This window comes from Ipomoea nil, unplaced genomic scaffold, assembly GCF_001879475.1.
Source record: "Ipomoea nil cultivar Tokyo-kokei standard unplaced genomic scaffold, Asagao_1.1 scaffold1421, whole genome shotgun sequence".
NCBI classification, from domain to species: Eukaryota; Viridiplantae; Streptophyta; class Magnoliopsida; order Solanales; family Convolvulaceae; genus Ipomoea; species Ipomoea nil.
Genome location: NW_017617849.1, coordinates 3,709,118 through 3,733,310, shown reverse-complemented (window position 1 = coordinate 3,733,310; position 24,193 = coordinate 3,709,118). Strand labels below are relative to the sequence as shown.

General features: G+C 37.1%; 2 protein-coding genes across 2 annotated transcripts; one reads left to right on the top strand and one right to left on the bottom strand.

Moving 5' to 3' along the window:
* Nucleotides 1–575: 575 nt before the first annotated feature.
* LOC109187698 (cytochrome P450 CYP72A219-like) lies at nt 576–2,804 on the bottom strand. The gene is made up of 5 exons (XM_019337967.1): nt 2,478–2,804; nt 2,139–2,356; nt 1,821–2,065; nt 1,273–1,657; nt 576–1,168 (listed from the first exon to the last, which is right to left on the bottom strand). Exons 1-5 carry the CDS (start codon nt 2,749–2,751, stop codon nt 743–745), a joined length of 1,548 nt encoding a protein of 515 aa, XP_019193512.1. The 5' UTR covers nt 2,752–2,804; the 3' UTR covers nt 576–742.
* A 9,336-nt stretch (nt 2,805–12,140) lies between these two features.
* On the top strand, nt 12,141–12,938 carry LOC109187399 (uncharacterized mitochondrial protein AtMg00810-like). Its single transcript, XM_019337583.1, has one exon. It carries the CDS (start codon nt 12,141–12,143, stop codon nt 12,936–12,938), a length of 798 nt encoding a protein of 265 aa, XP_019193128.1.
* Nucleotides 12,939–24,193: the final 11,255 nt, after the last annotated feature.

Genomic DNA, 24,193 nt, shown 5'->3' with positions numbered 1-24,193 from the left:
CTGTCTATCATCCAAAATCTCATATGATTCCAAGTTCCAACCAGTAGAAGCGGGACCACATTTGTCAAAAAAGAAATTCAAAATTTAAGGGGCATGCAGTAATTGCTAATGTTGCTATTTGTACCACCCTTTAGTCAAAAGTAGGTGTAAAGTACGTTAAAATTGTAAAAATGACAAAAAATTTAACAATTTTATAGGTGGGTGTAAATAGCCATAGGGGTGTTCGTAGTGTTATTTGCACCACCTTGGTCAAACATGATTTACAAGATGCAATTAATAATTTTTTAATTCAAAATTTAATTAATTAAAACATTAAAAAAGAAAAACAAAACCCCTCGCCTTCTTCGGTGAGAAGGCAACCTACTGGATAGGCTGCCTTCTTATCGGGGAAGACGAGGAGTTTTTTTGTGGGAGGTGATAGGTTCAAGCCAATCATGTACACTGCTTGTATTATGAAATAGATAATTTTTTTTTTTTTTTTTTTTTGTGCCGGCAGCCCAAGAAGTTAATAAATCCTTCTCGTAGAAATAAATATTGTATGAGATGAAAGAAGCAGAATATAAATAAGAATAATCTGCACACACAAGCATAAGAGAGGAGATTTATAATAGTTCAACAATTGTTTAAAACAACAACAATAGATACTAGACATCGTCTTTGGTCTGTAAGACAAAATCAACTTCAAATCAGAATGATATTGAAAAGCATGCAGTAGATGCCTGAATATATGTGATATTCTTGATTACAGTTTGCGGAACAGAAGTGGAGCTCCATACTGGGGTTGCAGACTTACAGTGGAGGTGGGGGCATGTGCGTACGAAGGGGAGAGCTCAAAAGAGTAACGCTGTAAAATCATGGCAATTACCAGTTTTGCTTCGAGCATTGCGAAGTTTAGCCCAAGACATATTCGAGGTCCTCCACCAAAAGGGAGGAAAGTTAGCTGTCCTTTAGTTGCCTTTGACACTCCTTCACTGAATCTCTCGGGGTTGAACTCTTTTGCATCGTCGCCCCATATCTTTTCGTCGTGATGATTTAAGATCACTGGGATTGATATTAGAACCCCTGGGGGAAGCATTAGGTCTCCTAGCCTAGTTTCTTCTTTATTCTTTCGAGTAAGTGATATCACCGGTGTGTATAGTCTCAGGGATTCATTTAGAATCATTGTCACCTGTTTTTAAACATACATACATATATGTACACGTTTAGTGTGGAGATTCAAAAATAAAGTTGATAATGGAATGTGTGAAAAATCAAATTGTTTAGTGTACTTACAATTTTCATATGATTCAATCCATCGATGTCTGGTTTATCTTTACCGAATAGTCGAAAAACCTCTTCCCTAGCTCTTGTTTGCCATTCTTGATGCCTACCCAACAAAACCATAGTCCAAACAAGCAATACAGAGGTGGTCTCCTGACCAACAAAATAGAACAACTTGCATTCTTCAATCACCTCTCTGGTAGTAATTCCAAAGTCTTTGTTTCCATGTTTTTCAATTTCATTAAAATTTGATTCCAATAGTATGCCCAATAGATCGTCCTTACTACCTTCCCCTGCTTCCATTGCCTTCACTCTCTTGTCAATTATACACCTAATTAATGCTTGAACTTGCTTCTCAATTTTTTTCATTCTTCTGTTCCTCCAAGTTGGTAAGAACCTGCACCAATATAATAATTCATCCCTGTTGAGCATATAGCCATTAATGTGCAATCCAACTATCAGCTTAGGCTTTTAGTTGAAATGGAGCAAATGCTTCAATTATCCCATCCACTCAATACAAAACCAAAACTTTATCAAGCTAGCTAGGAATTGAACTCTACCTCCATCCTGGTATATATATAGAACGCATAAGTTCTGTCTTATGCTGGGCTTGTTCCTTTTGGAGTTCAAATATCTTTCTTCCTTCTTCATAGTTGCTTCCAAATGCAGTTCTGGAAATTGCATCACCGCCTATCTGTTGAAGGTGAGGCCACACATCCACCTCGGCTAAACCTTGGTCACCCATCTTCTTCTCCAAATTGCCCAACATTTCAACACAGCTCATGTAGAAAGCTGGTACCATATGCTGTACAAAGACCAAACTTATTATGATCGAATTCATTATTTTAGAACAAAAGCAAAAATCAAAGGAAACAAACCTTTAACTTCTCCATATGAAAAGCAGGATTGATGATTCTTCTATGTTTGGACCATTTATCTTCTTCGTAAGTTGCAATTCCTTCGGCTAGCAGTTTGATCAGTGGATTGGTAAAAGGTTTATGATAGATAGTGTTCTTAGTTAAGATATCCCTTATGAGTCCAGGTTCCTTGATGAGTACCATTGGGTTTGGCCCAAGCCATACAAACGAATTCTCACCTACAATTGTACTCAATTATTATAGTATATATATATAACTCTAAAAATAATTCAAATCTCTTCATTATATCTTCAAGCCAATACTATCTAGTGAAAATGAAAGATTGTGAAACGAACATACCATTTCTTTGGATGGCATCAATGAAGAAAGGAAGGAGTCTTGGGGATATGTCATGTGAGAGATTCATTGGCTTGGACTTGGCTTCTTTGGTGGTCTTGGTTAGCTGTTTGAGGTCCCCAAAGATGAACTTATATTCGTTCCCCTTAAGGCCCTGTTTTCTCAGGCACTTCTGCAACTTTCTTGGCCTAAACCATGCCCAGTTCAGCACTCTCCACAGGCACACCAAGAACACAACAGCAAAAGAAACAGCTGCCAGACTAAACACCATCTCCATCTGGACTGTATGTGTTCCGCGCAAAATTAATGTTTGTAGAAATTCTCCTTCTTACTTGAAGAGCACAGGGCCTGGCCCTGACATATATATTTATATACACACACAACCCCACATTTATCAAACAGCTACTCACCAATTTTATTCATTTATTTTTTTTAATGAATTACTAGTTTTTTAGATGAGAAAATGTCCAATGATTATTTTTAAATAAGTACTTCAAAGTATATAAATGCAATATTATATAAAAGATGTTTATGGATAGGTAATTGAATGCTGAATTTGTTTATTTAAATCGTTAATTTAAAGTATACAAATGCAAATAATATATGAAAGCATGATTATAGTTGTCACTAAAATAAATGTTTTCAACTTTATAATATCATTAGTCTAAATACTAATTAGTATAAGAGATAGTCTTGTTGGGAAAAAAATCTCACTTCCTATGACAATAAAAAATCACAGACCCGACACGGTCTAAAAATACGAGATAACACAATTGCCATAATTAATTATTATTTACGAGGACGAAACGGAAAAAAGATCCATAATTGACTGAAAATTGAAAAGAAAAATATTATTGATTATTATGCACGACGATGAAACGGAAAATGATCCATAATTGACTCAAAATGGAAAAAGAAAATATTAATTATTCACGAGGATGAAACGGAAAAGGATCCATAATTGACTAAAAATGAAAAATATTATTGATTATTATCTACAAGGATGAAACGGAAAAGGATCCATAATTGACTCAAAATGGAAAAAGAAAATATTAATTATTCAGGAGGATGAAACGAGAAAGGATCCATAATTGACTGAAAAATGGAAAAAGAAAAATATTATTGATTATTATCCATGAGGATGAAACAGAAAAGGATCCATAATTGACTGAAAATAGAAAAAGAAAATATTAATTATTCACGAGGATGAAACGAAAAATGATCTGTAATTGACTAAAAATAAAAAATATTATTGATTATTATCTACGAGGATGAAACAGAAAAAGATCCATAATTGACTCAAAATGGAAAAAGAAAATATTAATTATTCAGGAGGATGAAACGAGAAAGGATCCATAATTGACTGAAAAATGGAAAAAGAAAAATATTATTGATTATTATCCATGAGGATGAAACGGAAAAGGATCCATAATTGACTGAAAATTGAAAAGAAAAATATCATTAATTATTATTCACGGGGATGAAACAGAAAAGGATCCATAATTGACTGAATATGGAAAAGGAAAATATTATTGATTATTATTCACGAGGATGAAACGGAAAAAGAGCTATAATTGACTTGAAAATGAAAACGGAAAATATTATTGATTATTATTCACGAGGATGAAACAGAAAATGATCCATAATTGACTTGAAAATGAAACGGAAAAGGATCCATAATTGACTAAAAATGGCAAAATACGAAGAATTATATTTAGGCAAATGATATGACTACTTTACTCTTTGATTTAAAGTTCAATTTACCGTAGTTTGACGAAAGGACCTCAATTGGAAAGAAATTGAAAGTCAAGGGACGTAAAGTGTCCAAATTAAAAGTCGATGACTAATTTTAGAAAAGAGTTAATACCCAAAATGGTCCTCCGACTATTAGTTAATACTCGATTTTTTCTCAAAGTATTAAACGTAAATATATAAAGTAAAGAATAGAGATGGCAATGTGCCCGTCCCCGATCCCCGCCTCAACCGAGACGGGGATGAAAAAATTTCCGGGAACGGGGACGGGGATACCCCTCCCCGCCCCGCCCCTTCCCGTCCCATCCCCGAAAAATTATTGTAATTAAAAATAAATAAATAAGTAATATATATATATATATATATATATATATATATATATATATATATATATATATATATATATATATATAATTTTTAAAAATTAAATTTAAGTTTTTAATTTTTAAAATTAAAAATTACACTCATTTAAGATTTTGAGTAAAAATTGATCAGAAACGGAGAATCTCCATCCCCGCTAAATTACCCACGGGGACGGAGATGGGGACTATTTTCAATTTTCCTCTCGAGATGGAGATGTGGTTAGAGTTTCGGGGACGAGGATGGGGAGTATACTCTCCGCCCCGCCAGGTTGCCATCCCTAGACTAAAGAAACCCTACCGACTCTTTTCTTGAAGCAAAAGGAAACCGGTATATTAGCTCATTAAATCAGAAATACACTGGGGTGGGTGATCATCCCACGACCCTAGGACAGATCCAGAATCCGTTGCCCGTGCAAGCACGTGAGCCACGTGATTCGCTGACCGCTTAACATGGTGAACCTGAACGTTCCCAATGTCACAGGCAAGCAGTTGACACTGCTTTACAATCAAATCAACATACGATAAATCAAGACAACGCGAATTAAAAGCAACAGAAAAACAATCAGTTTCTAGAACTACGTACATTATTACGGTTGTGATGCTTCAGCCAAGTGAGTGCCTCCTTCACAGCAATTGCTTCCGCCATGAGTGGGTCAGTGATACGGGCTAGTTTTCCACTGTGTGCCGCGACAAATCGACCCTCATGATTACGAAGAACCGCTCCAAATCCCGCACCATCCGCAAAGAGAGTTGCGTCGACGTTGCATTTTAACCAAGTTGGTAACGGTGGAGTCCAAGCGGCTGTCAAAGCCTCGCTTCGTGCTGCCCTTCCGGTACCTCTGTAGGTGTCTCTCCATTGATTGCGTAGGAGATGTACTTGGATGCGGAGAGAGTCAATCGACTGGTTCTCATTCTTCCAGACTTTGGCATTGCGGGCAGACCATAGAGTCCAGAAAGCAGCCGCCAAATGCATCACAGGTTCTTCAGTTGCATATCCCAATACCCGCTGCATGCATGATGAAACAGTGTGGACATCCAAACCAAACTCCTCCCCCAGACCTTGCGCGCAACACTGCATTCACAGAGAAGGTGATCCAAAGATGACGGGAAATTGCATAAAGGGCAACCACCCCCAATCCATACATGTCGAAGTTTGAGCGTCTCTTTCACAGGCATAATACCTCGAGCACATCTCCATAATAGGTTACGCACTTTTGGCGGTACAGGTAATTTCCACAATTTATTCCAGGCTGTGAAGTCCGGTACAGTGTTGAGGTGATGCCGGGAATCAGTGAGAATATCATAGCCGTGTTTTACAGTATACATACCTCGCATGTCGCCTTGCCAACGCCACGAGTCTTCAAGCAAAGGTGAGATAGGCGTCGCCATAATTTGGATACGGTCACTTTCAATGAAAAGGTCCTGTAGGATTTCTGCATCCCAGCACCCTTGTGAGTCCATGAGACCATTGATTGTAGCATCTCTGAGTTCATCAATAATAGGGGTGTGGAGCTCAGGTGATTGTGTAGCAGACAACCAAGGCCAAGCCCAAATATTGGATGATTTACCATTCCCGATACGCCGGGCAGAGCCAATTTTAAGTTAGGGTTGTCCAGCCATGATGCTTCTCCAAATGTAACTCGGACTACCCCCCAGTTGAGCATCGATGAAGTCTTTCTTTGGATAGTATTTCGCCTTCATAATGCGGCTCACTAAAGAATCGGGATAGATCATCAACCGCCATCCCTGTTTAGCCAATAAAGCAATGTTAAATTCATGTAGCCGCTTGAAGCCTAGACCCCCCTGATCCTTTGGTACACACAGACGACTCCAACTTAGCCAATGAATGCCTTTACTAGCAGAATTACCCCCCCCCCCCCCCACCAGAACCTATTAAAACACTTCTCAATTGAGTCACAGACTCGACCTGGTAATAAAAAAACCGACATGGTGAAGATGGGCAAAGCTTGGGCAATACTTTTCAGTAGAACCTCCTTTCCAACCCTAGATAAAAATCTTTGTTGCCAACCCCCGATTCTTTCCCGAATTCTTTGTTCAATATACCTGAACGTGGCCGTTTTATTGCGGCCTAGGACCGATGGGAGTCCTAAATAACGACCCAGATCAGCCGTTACAGGGACACCCAGAGTAGTGGACACCACGGTTTTTATATCAGCTTTAGTATTTGAACTGAACATGACATTTTATTTATCATAATTTATTCACTGACCCGACACAGCACTGTAAGTATTCAAGCAATCTTGTATGTGAACTGCTTCCGACTCTACGACCCTGAAGAATAGAAGACTGTCGTCCGCGAAGAAGAGATGTGAGACAGGTGGGGCCCCCCTGGCCACCCTAATCCCATGTATATCCCCCCGGGCTTCAGCCTGTTGCAAAAGGATAGAAAGGCCTTCAGCACACAGGATAAACAGATATGGGGATAACGGGTCCCCTTGGCGGATGCCTCTCGTAGGGTAGACTGTCCCTACCTTCTCGCCATTCACATGGATGGCATATTGGACTGACGTCACACACATCATCAGCAATTCTGTCCACTCCTTAGCAAACCCCAAAGTATTCAACATTCCTTCCAAAAACCCCCATTCCATTCGATCATAGGCCTTGGCCATGTCGAGTTTTAAAGCAGTCCAACCCATAATCCCAATAGTTTTGCGTCGTAGGAAATGGCCCACTTCCCCGGCTACAATCACATTATCAGTTAGTAACCTGTTCGGTATAAAGGCGCTTTGGGACGCCGAGACAACGCGACTGTTTCTAGGACGTCTTTAAGTCGGTTGGCTAACATCTTAGCCAGAACCTTGTAAGCCACATTGCAAAGAGCAATGGGGCGCAGGTCAGAAACCCTTTCGGGTACCTTCTTCTTTGGGATTAACATGATATTGGAGTCGTTAAGACACTGTGGGAGAGTCCGACTCGTTATGCAGTTCATGATAAAAATGTATAAATCATGGCCTAGTATCGGCCAAAATTGTTGGTAAAAAGCAGGTGTCATACCGTCCGGGCCTGGGGCCTTCTCCGGTGCCATCGAGAAAAGTGCTGCCTTGACTTCCGCCAAAGAATATGGTTGGAGTAAAGATGCATTATTGATTATTATTCATGAGGATGAAATGAAAAAGGATCCATAATTGACTGACAATGGAAAAAGGAAAATATTATTGATTATTATTCACGAGGATGAATAGGAAAATGATGCATAATTGACTGAAAATTGAAAAAGAAAATATTATTGATTATTATAAAAGAGGATGAAACAGAAAAAGAACCATGATTGACTGAAAATAAGTAAGGAAAATATTATTAATTATTATTCACGAGGATGAAACGGAAAAGGATCCATAATTGACGGAAAATGAAAAAGAAAAATATTATTAATTATTATGCACGAGGATGAAACGGAAAAAGAGCTATAACTGACTTGAAAATAGAAAGGGAAAATATTATTTATTATTATTCACGATGATGAAACGGAAAAGGATCTATAATTGACTGAAAATGAAACCGGAAAATATTATTGATTATTATTCACGAGGATGAAACGGACCGGAAAAGGATCCATAATTGAATGAAAATGGAAAAATACGAAGAATTATATATTAGGCAGATGATATGATTAATTTACCCTTTGATTTAAAGTCCAATTTACCGTAATCTGACGAAAGGACCTCAATTGGAAAGAAATTGAAAGTCAAGGGACGTAAAGTGTCCAAATTTAAAATTGATGACTAATTTAAAAGAATCAATATAGTCGGAAGACCATTGCTGGAATTAACTCTACCAACAATAAATGAGTGTGAAAGCAAAATGGCTTCTCTTCATCTTCTATCCAAACATTGTTGCTCCAACTTCCACTATATTCCCTAAAATATTATTATTATATATAATATAATAATAATAATTAGGGCTTAACAAAAATATAATGGATAAAAATATATGTTTAATAATTATGCCAACTCTGATTGGGATGAAGTTCGAAACTTCGAACCTAAACTTTTTTTTATAGAAACCAATGAATAAGTTAAGAATAATTAATAAATAGTTAACGAATATTTCATTATTAAAGTTTATACTAACGAAATTAAGGGTTATTTAAGTGAAAAAAAAATAATATAATAGAGGATAAATAAGGAAAATCATTAAAAATACAAAAATCAAAATAATATTAACCATTCATTTCTGTGAATAATATGTTTAGTGTTATTATTATTTCCTCTTGTAATAAGATATTTAATATGTGGTGTTAGACTAGTCAGCTTAGAATAGTCTATTAGTCAGGAGACTTTTACGTGTAGATCTTTAGTATTAGTCTCTATCTCTGTAACCGAATTCTAATTGAATCGCATTTCATCTGGTATCAGCTAAGCCGCAGGTTAGATCCTCCGCCTTTCTCTCTCTCCCTATCGTCGATCAACTCCCGATGTCGACCAATTCCTCTTAGAGGACTGTTACCGCCGGTACACCACCGCCGGCCACCACCCCAAACACTCTAGCCACAACCCATCACTTTGTTTCAATCAAACTCACCTCACAAAATTTCCTGTTCTGGCGCACACAGTTCGTGCCCTTCCTCCGGGGACAGGGCCTGCTTGGCTACGTGGACGGAGAAACTCCGTGTCCGCCGCCGATGATCGACCCACCACCGTCCGACGACTCCGGAGCCACCACTGCCGTGCCTCAGGTCAATCCAGCGCACCGGGTGTGGATGCAACAAGACCAATCCATCCTTTCTCTTATGATTTCATCACTGTCAGAAGAAGTGATGTACTTGGCGGTTGGCCGGAACACGTCGCGGGAAGTATGGCAATCCATCACCCCCGCCCTCGGGTCGTCAACACGTACGTGCACGCTACCTGAATCTACTCGAGCAGTTCCAGTCGTTGCGCCAAGGCAACAGTTCGTTGGCAGAATTCTTGGGACGTGAGCAGCTTCTAGTCAAACAGAACTTGTTCGTATTCTTGGATCTACGCCCGGAGTTCAGGGCCACGGCAACCTCCTTGACGGATCCAGGTAATCCGATAACCATCCCTCAGCTGTCTGATTTCCTACAGGCGCAAGAATTTATTCTTGCTGATGACTACCCATCGCCGGCTGCCGGAGCGTCGCATTCTGGTCTGTACACTGCCCGTGGTCGAGGTAATCAGAATGGCGATAGCCATTCCCGTGGTGGATGCGGTCGTGGAGGTCGCGGCGGGTACGGCCGTGGCGGTCACAATGACCGAGGTAATCCTCCGAGGTGCCAGATCTGTCGCGCCATCGGACACACTGCCGTTCATTGTTTTAAGAGATACAATGCACCGCCACCTGCCCAGGCGAATCTGACGGTCGCTGGTGATGAGTCCACGACCAGTGACGTTAACAACTGGTTCCCGGATACCGGAGCATCTACCCATGCCACGCCCGATGCGCCAATGATGTCTCAGTCTGATGAGTATAATGGCAATGACATCCTGCGAGTCGGTTATGGCGCAGGTTTGGTTATTTCACGTGTTGGTTCTGCATCTATTCCATCCGTGTCAAAGTCTCTTAAATTGTCTAATATATTGCATGTGCCTGAGTTGTCTGTCCCATTACTTTCAGTTCAAAGATTTACTAACGAAAACAACGTGTTTTTTGAATTTCACAAAGATTGTTTTTTTTTTTTTTTTTTTTTTTTTTTTTTTGTGAAGGATTCAATAACTAGGGCAACCCTGTTTAAAGGTCCCACTTCTGGAGGGCTATACACACTTCCGCTGTCTCGGTCACGTTTCGCATTCATAAGTTCCCGAACCACTCCAGTCATGTGGCACCGCAGACTTGGCCATCCACATAATCGGGTCCTAAATAATGTTCTACAAACATGTCCGGTTGACAATAAATCAAAATCAATGGGCGTTTGCACATCGTGTCACCTTAGAAAATCGTCCCGATTTTCGTTAGATAGGGTCAATTCTTGTAGTACAAATGTATTAGATTTACTGTACACGGACGTTTGGGGTCCGTCTCCTATTATTTCCAGTACTGGTTTTCGTTATTTCCTCTTGTTTGTAGACGATTATTTCCGCTTTACCTGGTTTTATCCTTTACGGGTAAAGGCGGATGTATACAAATGTTTTGAGTCGTTCCGAGTCATGGTAGAACGACAATTCTCACGTTCTATCAAATCAATTCAATCCGATCTAGGGGGCGAATACCGGAAACTCCATAACACGTTTCAATCCCTAGGCATAAATCATAGACAGTCATGTGCTTACACGCACGAACAAAACGGAAGGGTAGCGCCGGAATAGACACATTGTCGAAACCGGGTTCGCTCTACTCGCTGAAAGCTCAGTCCCACTGCAGTACTGGGACTATGCCTTTGAAACAGCCACCACCTTGATAAACTATCTGCCTTCCTCCGTCCTACAGTTCCAAAGCCCCTACTCACGTCTCTATAACATGTCCCCAACATATACGTTCCTACGAGTGTTCGGGTGTCGGTGCTATCCCTATCTACGGCCTTATAATCGCCATAAGATAGAGTATCGCTCCGCCCCATGTATCTTCTTAGGTTACCCTCCCTCCTATAGGGGATATAGATGCATGGACTTAACAACTGGAAAAATCTATATCTGTCGTCATGTCCGGTTTGACGAAACTGCTTTTCCCTTTTCAGATGCAACTGTGCAGAACACACCGCAACAGACAACACCCGCGGCACCCTGGGCAGTCGGGCCCTTAGTACCGCAACCTATACTGCCCCCAGTTGCGGTTGCACCACCCACCGAGCCGGAGCCCATACCCTTAGCTAGTGAGCCTGCTCCGTTAGCTACTGAGCCCGCTCCATTGGCTATTAGGGCACTGGTCAGAGCTCGTCGCATAAAACCACCGGCTCCACCCACGCCACATGGTATGCGTCTCCGACATATGACACAAGGTACAGATGAGCACTTTCACGCTCTAAGTGCCACTATCGACCCTATTTGCTACTCTCAAGCTGCAGGGTATCCACATTGGCGTGACGCCATGGACCAGGAGTTTAATGCACTCCTCCACAACAACACTTGGCAGCTAGTCCCAGTAGAACCACATATGAATATAATTGGGTGTAAGTGGGTCTTTAGAACTAAACGCAATGCAGATGGCTCTGTTGAGAGATATAAAGCAAGGCTTGTTGCCAAGGAGTTTAACCAAGTAGCCGGTGAGGACTTCTTTGACATCTTCAGTCCAGTTGTCAAGCCAACTACAGTTCGGCTGCTGTTCTCACTTGCTGTGTCTATAACTGGACCTTACGACAACTTGATGTTCATAATGCATTCCTAAATGGGCATCTAGCAGAAACGGTACACATGAAACAACCGCCAGGATATGAAGATCCCATGCAACCTGGTCACGTCTGTTATCTCCAGCGCTCTCTATACGGCCTCAAACAAGCACCCCGTGCCTGGTTCAAGAGACTGCATGGTTTCTTACTCTCTACAGGATTCGTCGCATCCAAGACAGATGTGCCTCTTTTCCACTACACCGCTGGTACAGCCCGGGTTTTTTATTAGTATATGTGGACAACATAATCATGCTGGGTAATGATGCTGTGCTCATTGACACTCTTCTCAAACAGTTATCCACGACATTCAAGATTCGGGACTTAGGGACACCAGGGTTCTTTTTGGGTATTGAAACAGTGAAGGTAAACGATGGTATGCTTCTTTTGCAACGTCGTTACCTGGGTGATATTCTCACACGTGCAGGAATGGGTGATTGCAAGCTGTTGGCCACTCCTGCTGCTGTTACTCAAGCTGTCTCACCATCTGAGAAACCGTTTGACAATCCAACTCAATATCGTCGCATTGTGGGGGCCTTACAGTATTTGACGATTACTCGTCCTAATTTATCCTATGCAGTCAATAGATTATGTCAGTTCATGCACTCACTCACAGAAGACCACTGGGGCCTGCTGAAACGAGTTCTCCGTTATGTCAAGGGTACTCAGGACTATGGGTTGCGTCTATCACCGTCGACATTGACTGCCTTGCATGCCTTCTCAGATTCAGACTGGGCTGGATGTCCAGTTGACAGGAAAAGTACGAGTGGTTATGTTGTGTTCCTGGGCTCCAATCTCATTTCGTGGTTATCCAGAAAACAACGAACAGTTACCCGCTCGTCTACCGAGGCAGAGTATAAAGCTCTTGCAGATGTTTCCGCGGAAGTCACGTGGGTTGTTTCTCTACTTCGGGAACTTGGTTTACACTCCGGTCAGCCTTCTACTATGTGGTGTGACAATTTGGGCGCCACATATCTCTGCGCTAATCCGGTTTTTCATGTTCGTACAAAGCATGTGGAGATTGATTATCATTTCGTACGGACAAGGTAGCATCCGACGACTTCATCGTTAATTTTGTCTCTACTAAAGATCAACTGGCAGATATCTTCACAAAACCGCTACCGGGTCCTCGCTTCCAGCTTCTGCGTGACAAGCTCAATGTGGTCGCACACCCACCTTGTGTTTGAGGGGGTGTGTGAATAATATGTTTAGTGTTATTATTATTTCCTCTTGTAATAAGATATTTAATATGTGGTGTTAGACTAGTCAGCTTAGAATAGTCTATTAGTCAGGAGACTTTTACGTGTAGCAATTATCTTTAGTATTAGTCTCTATCTCTGTAACCGAATTCTAATTGAATCGGATTTCATCATTTCAAGAAACAATTACACCAATTATTATTATTATTATTATTATTATTATTATTATTATTATTATTATTATTATTATTTATTTCTGTTAAGGGTCTAACATTATTAGCTTTTATTATATTTGTAGATGTAGATTGTAGATATAATTTGGGAGAAGAATGTAAATTAGATATTATATAATTATTTTTCATTTTTTGGTAAATATATAAAGTAAAGAATAGGGATGACAATGTGCCCCGATCCCCGCCTCAACGGGGACGAAGATGAGAAAAATGTTCGGGGAACGGGAACGGGGACGGGGACAGGGATACCCCTCCCCGGCCCGCCCGTCTCCAAAAAATTATTATATTTAAAAATAAATAAATTATATATATATAATTTTTTAAATTAAATTTAAATTTTTAATTTTTAAAATTAAAACGTACATTAGTTTAAAATTTTGACTAAAAAATGATCGAAGACGAGAAATCTCCGTCCCACTAAATTCCCCGAGGGAACGGGAATAGAGACTATTTTCAATTCTCCATCGGAAATGGGTACGGAGACGGAAACGAAAAGTATACTTTCCACCCCGCCTCGTTACCATCCCTAGACTAAAGAAACCCTACCGACTCTTATTTGTACTCTTTTATTCTTTCTTGTTTGGTTGTTCCACCACTTCCCACGTCCAACGGCAATGGTAATCTCATTGCCGTGTCTGTCAATCATCCAAAATCTCATATTTTAAAAAAATTACCTAATCAAGCTATGACTCCAACCCGTAGAAGCGGGACCACATTTGTCAAAAAAGAAATTCAAAATTTAAGGGGCAAGCAGTAAATAAATGCTAATATACTAAAAGTTGATCTAGTTTAATATATATTCCGTTTTGGTTTTCCAAAAAAAAAAAAAAAAAAAAAAAAAAGTTGTGCTGTAAATGCTTAAATTTAATGTGATTTTTTTACCTCCATATGTCAATTTTGACTTATTTGATCATTATTAATTGTTTGATAAATTTTGCTAATGTGTCACAACTGGAAATTATGGAATTTCCGACCACCTGAAAGTGATCTTAAATCAAGTCGAAAGCCTTGTTCCGACCACTTTTGGTATCCGGAAAAACCTTTGTTGCTATTTCCGACCACTTTTTACTTTCGACTGGATTTAAGACCACTTTCAGGTGGTTGGAAATTTTATAATTTCCAGCAGTGTGTAATAACTTACAAACCACATAAGAAATCGAGATAAATCACAATAAAAAAAAAAATCTTTTTTAGATGTGCTAGACAATATCTTTAATATCTTAAAATTATCATATACATTCTTCCAAAAGGCTGAACCCCAACCTTAAGGGTCCCCACACCCCGACCCGACAGAGCATTTGGGAGGATAAAATTATCATATACATTATAATATATTGTATAAATTCTAAAAACACAACAGATAAAGTTAAGGAGTTCTGTTTAGAAGGTTTAATCAACAAAATGGTAATTTGATTAAGAAAGTGAATGGTCCACATGCATAATGGTAGAATTGCCGTCCCCACTTTTAAATCTTCCCAATAATAATGTAGAGTTTTAAAATGTTATATTTTGTGTAATTTAAGGATATAAATTGAATTATGTACTTTGAGTTGTTAGAATCATTAACCTCTTGATTGCAACAATTAATCCCAAGTTTAGCACTGATTAGGGACAAGTTTTATCATTTGAACAACCGAACATTAAAAAATCCTATTACTACAACGAGGATGTTTGTTCACCAACTCCTACACTCCTTTTCATGGATTGTATAACAAAATAGAGCTTCATGTTTCTCTGAAAGGAATAATCAAGTAGGAGAAATATAATTATCATACCTGAAAATATTTAATTAAGAATCAAAAGTGAAAGTATGATTATATAAATTATGAATTAAAAATGAAATTAATTAACTCGTATTTATTTGTTCAATTACTAATTTCTTGTTCTTCAATACTAATTAATTATATAGATCAGAGAGGTTACTTTAATTACCTCTTGTTTAAGTTTTACCTTACTTGGTTTTCAAAAAAAAAAAAAAAAAAAAAAAAAAAAAAAGAAGTTTTACCTTACTTCAAATGTGATTTTTGCCGCCAGTGTTTCTGAATAGATGTATGAGTTATGCATTTATCAGAAGAACAAAAAAAAGCGGTACGTCTTCAAACCAAAAATTCACCTAACTGACAAATTTCAACTTGAAGATTTTTAGTATTTTTTTTTTTGGTGTCAACCACACACAAGTTGGCGCAAAGGGATCGTCACTTGTGAGAGTCAAACCCAAGTTATCCTGAAATCCTCCCCCATAAGAGAACTCATTTGCCACTTGAGATACTCTGTTGGGTTAGATTTTTAGTATTTCTAATTGAATTATTTTTGTTGTTGCACATTCACTTTATTTTAATATAATTTATACATGTTTGATTTAAAACTCAATATGATATAAAATAACTTTTTTTCTATATATTATTTTTGTGTTTTAAGGGTACAGATGATAATTTCTTTGTCAACGGCTTATAATGATGAATCACATGCAAATGCAAAGTTGCTTCCATCTTTTTTATATTGTTGGCTAGAGATATTTCAATTCCAACAACTAAGGTGATTTTTCTTATTTCTCGTTTATATTTCTCCGATCCACTCTTAATTACCTTGTTACTCTTGTGCAATTTTGAAGAAGCCGAGGAGCTTAACACCTAGGCGGCCTAGTAATTCGAGTATATTGTCTCCACTTTTTTTACTCACGGCTAGGAATTGTTACTTGTTAGACTGCTATAATCTCTCGAATTAGTCAACTGCATATGTTAGATGGTTAGTTGAGTACATGCATGGCTTGAGAAATATAGAAGAGACGTAGTCGAGTAAACAAAAAATAAATTACTCGGCCGAGTTGAGCACCAACTCGGCCGTGTTAGGCACCGACTCGACTGAGTTAGGCACTGACTCGATCGAATTAGGTGCTCCACTCGGCCGAGTTAAGCGCTCAACTTGGCTGGGTCGGCGCTTAGGGTGCCTAGTTGGTCAATTAGTCGATCAGCTGATTAAAAATCACCTAAGGCGATCGCCTCAACTTAGCGACCCCTAGCGCCTAAAAAAAAGTGTTAAAAATGAAATGTATAAGGATTGAGAATGATGTGATAATATATTGCATCATTTAAATTCTAATTGAATTGGGTATATGTGTGAAAAAATGAATTGCAATATCAATCACCTGTTTACTAACGGAAAAATTTCTCCAAATTTCTTTAAAAATTGAAGAACAAAAATTAGAAATGTTTTTAACATAGAAAAAACTAAGAGATTGATTAACAAAGTTTCACTCTATAGTTCACCTTCAAGACTAAGAATTTAATGTGTGTGCATGCGCATATATCGATGTCATTATTTCTAGTGCCTCTTATCGACGCTAATTTTATTAACATAATAATTTATTTTGTTATCATAGTATTATATTATTGATTATTATTCACGAGGATGAAACGGAAAATGATCCATAATTGATTTAAAATGAAAAAGGAAAATATTATTGATTATTATTCACGATGATGAAACGGAAAAGGATCTATAATTGGCTGAAAATGAAAAAGGAAAATATTATTGATTATTATTTACGAGGATAAAACGGAAAAGGATTCATAATCTATACTATATATAAAAACAAAATCCTGAAATTTTAACTTCCCGCCCAATTCCTAAAAAATCTCTCTTCCTAATAAAATATATTGATTTCTACTTTCCTATTCGTACAATAATTCTGCGTTAAAATTCTATTCTAATATTATAAAATAGTGTAATACAATCTATACTATATATAAAAACAAAATCCTGAAATTTGAACTTCCCGCCCGATTCTTAAAAAATCTCTCTTCCTAATAAAATATATTGATTTCTACTTTCCCATTCGTACAATAATTGTGGGTTATAATTTTATTGTAATATTATAAAATTGTGTAATACAATCTATACTATATATAAAAACAAAATCCTGAAATTTGAACTTTCCGCCTGATTCCTAAAAAATCTCTCTTCCTAATAAAATATATTGATTTATACCTTCCCATTCGTACAATAATTCTGCGTTAAAATTCTATTCTAATATTATAAAATAGTGTAATACAATCTATACTATATATAAAAACAAAATCCTAAAATTTGAACTTTCCGCCTGATTCCTAAAAAAATCTCTCTTCCTAATAAAATATATTAATTTATACCTTCCCATTCGTACAATAATTCTGCGTTAAAATTCTATTCTAATATTATAAAATAGTGTAATATAATCTATACTATATATAAAAACAAAATCCTGAAATTTTAACTTCCCGCCCAAATCCTAAAAAATCTCTCTTGCTAATAAAATATATTAATTTATACCTTCCCATTTGTACAATAATTCTGCATTAAAATTCTATTCTAATATTATAAAATAGTGTAATACAATCTATACTATATATAAAAACAAAATCCTGAAATTTTAACTTCCCGCCCAATTCCTAAAAAATCTCTTTTGCTAATAAAATATATTAATTTATACCTTCCCATTCGTACAATAATTCTGCGTTAAAATTCTATTCTAATATTATAAAATAGTGTAATACAATCTATACTATATATAAAAACAAAATCCTGAAATTTTAACTTCCCGCCCGATTCTTAAAAAATCTCTCTTCCTAATAAAATATATTGATTTCTACTTTCTCATTCGTACAATAATTGTGGGTTATAATTTTATTGTAATATTATAAAATTGTGTAATACTATTCCTATTCTAATCTATATCTATTTTATATATCAGTGTTGCAAAAATCGTGTCGCTGGCCTCAGCGAGGAAAGCCGGAATCGGCCTCCTCAGCAGCCGCCTCGCCGGCTGATCCGGCCTTTAATTTTTTTATTTTATTTTTAAGTTGTAAAGTGTCATAAGTTCGGCAAGGCATAACTTTTGACTCTGTTGTCTGTTTTGGACAAATGTTTTTTTGAAATCGCGTATTTTTTCGAGATCTATCCACCGCAAACTACCGTAGGCGGTTTGGCCCACCAATTTCTAAAAAAAAAATACTTTATTAAAGAGCTTCTAAGAAAAAAAACTATGAGAACCTTGTGTTTTATTAATGAATTTTTAATGTTTTTAATTAAACAATTGTCCCGTGCATTTTAATAATCTTTCTTTATAATTGGTCAAATTATTTAATTATGGTAAATTTGGGAATAATTAATGATGGTAATAGATATCCTAGAAGAATATAGAATTGAACAATATTTAATTATTGTTATATTATTATTGTGACTCACGGAATACAAGAGTTAATGCCATTTTTGGTCCTAGACTTATTGGGGCATTGACACTTTTCATCCTCCGTAATAAAAATTGCCACTTAGTAGCCACTGTTATTGATCGTTGGACAGTTTTGATCCTCCGTCAATGACGCCGTTTGTTGACCGTGAATTAGAAGGGTTTTTTTTTTTTTTTTTTTTTTTTTTTTTTTTTTTTTTGTGTTTTTATGTTCTAATCCTTGTATTTCTCCATCCATTGGTCACTGCTACATCCATTTCTTCAAACTGAGGTTATCCGCTTCAGTCCTTTCTAACATTAAGAAACCATCTTCACCCAACTAACAATCACGAATTTTACATTTGACATCAATCTCAAGATAATAGAAACAAGTGCAGTTGGAATAGAAAGGGTGTTAGTCCATGCCTGTGGAAATTTTGTCGAGCATACAACATAACTAGCAAAGTCAGGAATATTACCCAACCCCTCCCTTAACCTTTCTGCATCAACTATAATAGGTATGCCCCTACTCTTTGCCTCCTGCACTACAATCAAAGCAGTCTCATACAGCCTTCCATCTAAGTAGACAATATTTACTCCAAGCGCTGAAGACAATTTTGATTTGGTTATGTAGACCCTCAGATATCATGGGTGGATATCCTGGAGTGAAAATGCACGTGCGAGTTTTTTTTTTTTTTTTTTTTTGGTTGTCAACAATGACATATGTGAATAGTGAGTTTCCTCCTTTGGACACCACCATAAAAGATGTATCAACACCATCCCTTTCAAGCTCATCAAGTATTCTTTCGCCATGCGAGTCATCAGCAACCTTAGATATGATCCTTGGATTAAGACCAAGACGAATTTTATCATCCGGGTTTTATCAAAGCATTGCCAGTGTTACCACCTCCTTGAACCTCAAAGCTGGTGCTCCGAATTTTATCATCCGGGTTGGGGAATGAAGCTACAGCAGCCAGGAAGTCAACACCGGCCATTCCAACACCTCAGACAATGCGATTTTTGGGGAGCAGCGGATACCACATTTTCAGCTTGAAACTTCAATGAATTTCAGGTAGAATAACAGAGTTTTTGAGGTTGTGCACCAAGTAGTTGTGGTCAGAGAGAGAGAGAGAGAGAGAGATGGGAAGGATATTTGTGGCCAATATGGAAGGGAGGACTTACAGGTGCAAATTCTACATCACGCCATCTACAACTACAACTGCTATTTACCATATGAGGGTTCGGCGACCTGCTGCCCTCTCTGCTTCGCCGGAACCAAAAACCACCGGTGAAGGCCCCAACCTCGCCGGATCTGTTGCTGCACCGCCAGATCTGCCTTACTGGTCCGTCGCCGGAAGGAGTTACTGCCTCGTATGCTCGCCTCCATACCCACAACTCGCCGGAGAAGAACCTCGCTGCTACTCACTACCGACGGTTACTACTTAGCCGCCAAGTCTCGCCATCTTGCCTCACAGGAGTCACAGCAGCACTGGTCTAAACAAGATTAGAAGAATAAGACATAAAAAGACAAAAAAAAAAAACCCCTTCTAATTCACGGTCAACAAACGGCTTCATTGACGGAGGATCAAAACTGTCCAACGACCAATAACAGTGTCTACTAAGTGGCAATTTTTATTATAGAGGATGAAAAATGTCAATGCCTTAATAAGTCTAGGACCAAAAATGACATTAACTCCGGAATACAATACAAGAATATTTAATTATGGTTATATTATTATTGTGCCTCACGACCATTATATACTAACAGTACTTGAAAAGAAATTAATAATAATAATATAATAATAATAATATAAGTGGTAATAATAATATCTAAAAGTAATTAAGTGTTAATAATAATAGTAAGAATATTAACGTAAGAGTTGTAACATAGAATAAATTGTAATAATTAATAACTATAGTCTAGGATTAAATTTGGAATTGTCAGAAAATATAAATGACCTCTGGTGAAATTAACTCTTAAATAATTATATATCGATTTAAATATTCTTAATATATTACAACAATTTCATTCCGTGCATCGCACGGGTGAAAATACTAGTTGACTAAAAAAGGAAAAAGAAAAATATTATTGATTATTATTCACGAGGATGAACCGGAAAAGAATCCATAATTGACTGAAAATTGAAAAAGAAAATATTACTAATTATTATTCACAAGGATGAAACGGAAAGATCAGACTGAAAATGAATAAGGAAAATATTATTGATTATTATTCACGAGCATGAAACGGAAAAAGGATCCATAATTCACAGAAAATGGAAAACGAAAATATTATTGATTATTATATATCCATGGAGGATGAACCGAAAAAGGATTCATAATTGACTAAAAATGAAAAAAGAAAATATTAATTATTCACGAGGATGAAACGGAAAATGATATATAATTGATTGCAAATGGAAAAAGGTAAATATTATTGATTATTATTCACAAGGATGAACCGGAAAAAGAGTTATAATTGACTGAAAATTGAAAAAGAATATATTTTTTATTATTATTTACGAGGATGAAACGGAAAAGGATCCATAATTGACTGAAATTGAAAAAGAAAAATATTATTGATTATTATTCACGAGGATGAAATGGAAAATGATCCATAATTGACTGAAAATGGTAAAGGAAAATATTATTGATTATTATTCACCGAGATGAAACGGAAAAGGATGCCTATTTGACTGAAAATGGAGAAAGGAAAATATTATTCTTCCAAAGGTTGAACCCCAACCCTAAGGGACCCCCACACCTCGGCCCGACAGAGCATTTAGGAGGATATAAATCATGGTGACTCAACTGAAGAGAAAGGAAAATATTATTGATTATTATTCATAAGGATAAACCGGAAAAGGATCCATAATTGACTGAAAATTAAAAAAGAAAATATTATTGATTATTAGTCACGAGGATGAAATGGAAAAGGATCTACGATTGACTAAAAACGAATAAGGAAAATATTATTAATTATTATTCACTAGGATGAAACGGAAAATGATCCATAATTGACTGGAAATGAAAAAGGAAAATATTATTGATTATTATTCACGTGGATGAAACGGAAAAGGATCTATAATTGGCTGAAAATGAAAAAGGAAAATATTATTGATTATTATTCACAAGGATGAAATAATTGACTGAAAAGGGAAAAAGGAAAAAGGAAAATATTATTGATTATTATTCACGAGGATGAACCGGAAAAGAATCCATAATTGACTGAAAATTGAAAAAGAAAATATTACTAATTATTATTCACAAGGATGAAACGGAAAGATCAGACTGAGAATGAATAAGGAAAATATTATTGATTATTATTCACGAGTATGAAACGGAAAAAAGGATCCATAATTCACTGAAAATGGAAAACGAAAATATTATTGATTATTATCCACGAGGATGAACAGAAAAAAGATTCATAATTGACTGAAAATGAAAAAAGAAAATATTAATTATTCACGAGGATGAAACGGAAAAAGATCCATAATTGACTGCAAATGGAAATAGGTAAATATTATTGATTATTATTCACAAGGATGAACCGGAAAAAGAGCTATAATTGACTGAAAATTGAAAAAGAATATATTTTTGATTATTATTTACGAGGATGAAACGGAAAAGGATCCATAATTGACTGAAAATGGAAAAAAAAAATATTATTGATTATTATTCACGAGGAAGAAACGGAAAATGATCCATAATTGATTGAAAATGGTAAAGGAAAATATTATTGATTATTATTCACTGAGATGAAACGGAAATGGATGCATATTTGACTGAAAATGGAGAAAGGAAAATATTATTGATTATTATTCATGAGGATAAATCGGAAAAGGATCCATAATTGACTGAAAATTAAAAAAGAAAATATTATTGATTATTAGTCACGAGGATGAAACGGAAAAGGATCTACGATTGACTGAAAATGAATAAGGAAAATATTATTAACTATTATTCACTAGGATGAAACGGAAAATGATTCATAATTGACTGGAAATGAAAAAGGAAAATATTATTGATTATTATTCACGAGGATGAAACGGAAAATGATCCATAATTGACTTGAAAATGGAAATGGAAAATATTATTGTCCATTGTTATTGGTTGTCCTATTTTCTTTAGAATTGCGCATTGCTTCTTTTGTGCATTGTTATTGGTTGTCCTATTTTCTAACCATTTTCTTTAGAATTGCGCATTGCTTCTTGTGTGTGTGTGTGTGTATGTGTGTGTGTGTGTGTGAAAATTTAAGAAAGAAAATATTATTGATTATTAGTCACGAGGATGAAACGGAAAAGGATCTACGATTGACTGAAAACGAATAAGGAAAATATTATTAATTATTATTCACTAGGATGAAACGGAAAATGATCCATAATTGACTGGAAATATGGATGTCAGCTTTTTCCCCATCCCCAGTAGCCATTGCCCCCTCCCTGATGATGATGCGGAGGCGGCTATGGTGGTTAAGAATTATGGGAATAATACAACAGAAATTCACACTTAGTTGGTGTACAAATTTTGTTGTGCGTGCGTCATCTATATAAACATTCAACTGCACTGAAGGTAGCTGATAATCCAGAATCCATGGCCAAATTGAAGGAAGAAGTAACAAGAAGCTTGGGCGTTAATGTGTGTGAGTTTTCTGTTCTGCTTCCTTTTGAGCTCGTAATTTTGAACTACTCACGCACATTAAGCACAAATCTCACGCACATTAAGTACAAATCTCACCCACATTAAGCACAATACTCAGACACATTAAGTACAAAACTCACGCGCATTAACATTACGCACATTAAGTACAAATCTCAAGCACATTAAGCACAAGACTCACGCACATTAAGTATAAAACTCACGTACATTAATCAACCGTACAACCGCACGGGAAGCCACAAATGCACCTGATCCTTTCCCTATATAGATATAGATATAGATATAGATTTGTTGTTTTTTTTTTTAATAATTCATTTTGTTAAAAAAATTATTCTCATTTGTTTGTTTTTTTTTTTTTTTTGGAAACAACTCATTTAGTTAAAAAAAGATCTTCCACTTGATGACTGATGACATTTCTCAATGCGGGCGCTTTCTCCGAGGGAGAGTGTAACTTGAAATGGATAGGTTGGTGGCCGCACATAAATTGTTTTATTCTCATTTTTTTTTGGAAACAACTCATTTGGTTAAAAAAGATCTTCCACATTGATGTGTATAAAATAGTCGTACTTTGATACAGTAGAGTTAAGGGTTGACCGATCGTAGACAATGACCGGGACCCTCTGGAGTACAGTGTATCGATAGATCCAAAAGTCCTCACTCCAGCGCAGCATTAAATGCAGTATTTATAAGAGACATAGGGAGCAGCACCCGGTCTTCCGGCATGACGGGCACGTGGCGTACATGCATCGTGTCTCGAGGAGGCGAGCATGCAGTCTTACACGTGGTGCGCACCTCCTGACAGCAATAGGGTCCAGCTCCACCCGGTTGTCCCTCCCGGTCACCGATCGAAGAGGCGCAAGGCCCCCAAGGCGCTCTGCCTCCAGAAGATGGTCGGGCGACCGGAGAAAGACTTCCCGAGGAGCTGACCGGGCTATGTTACACGGATCACCGAGCGGATCTGATGACCGGGCTAGACGACCCGAACCGATCAGGGTATAACCCCCATCACAC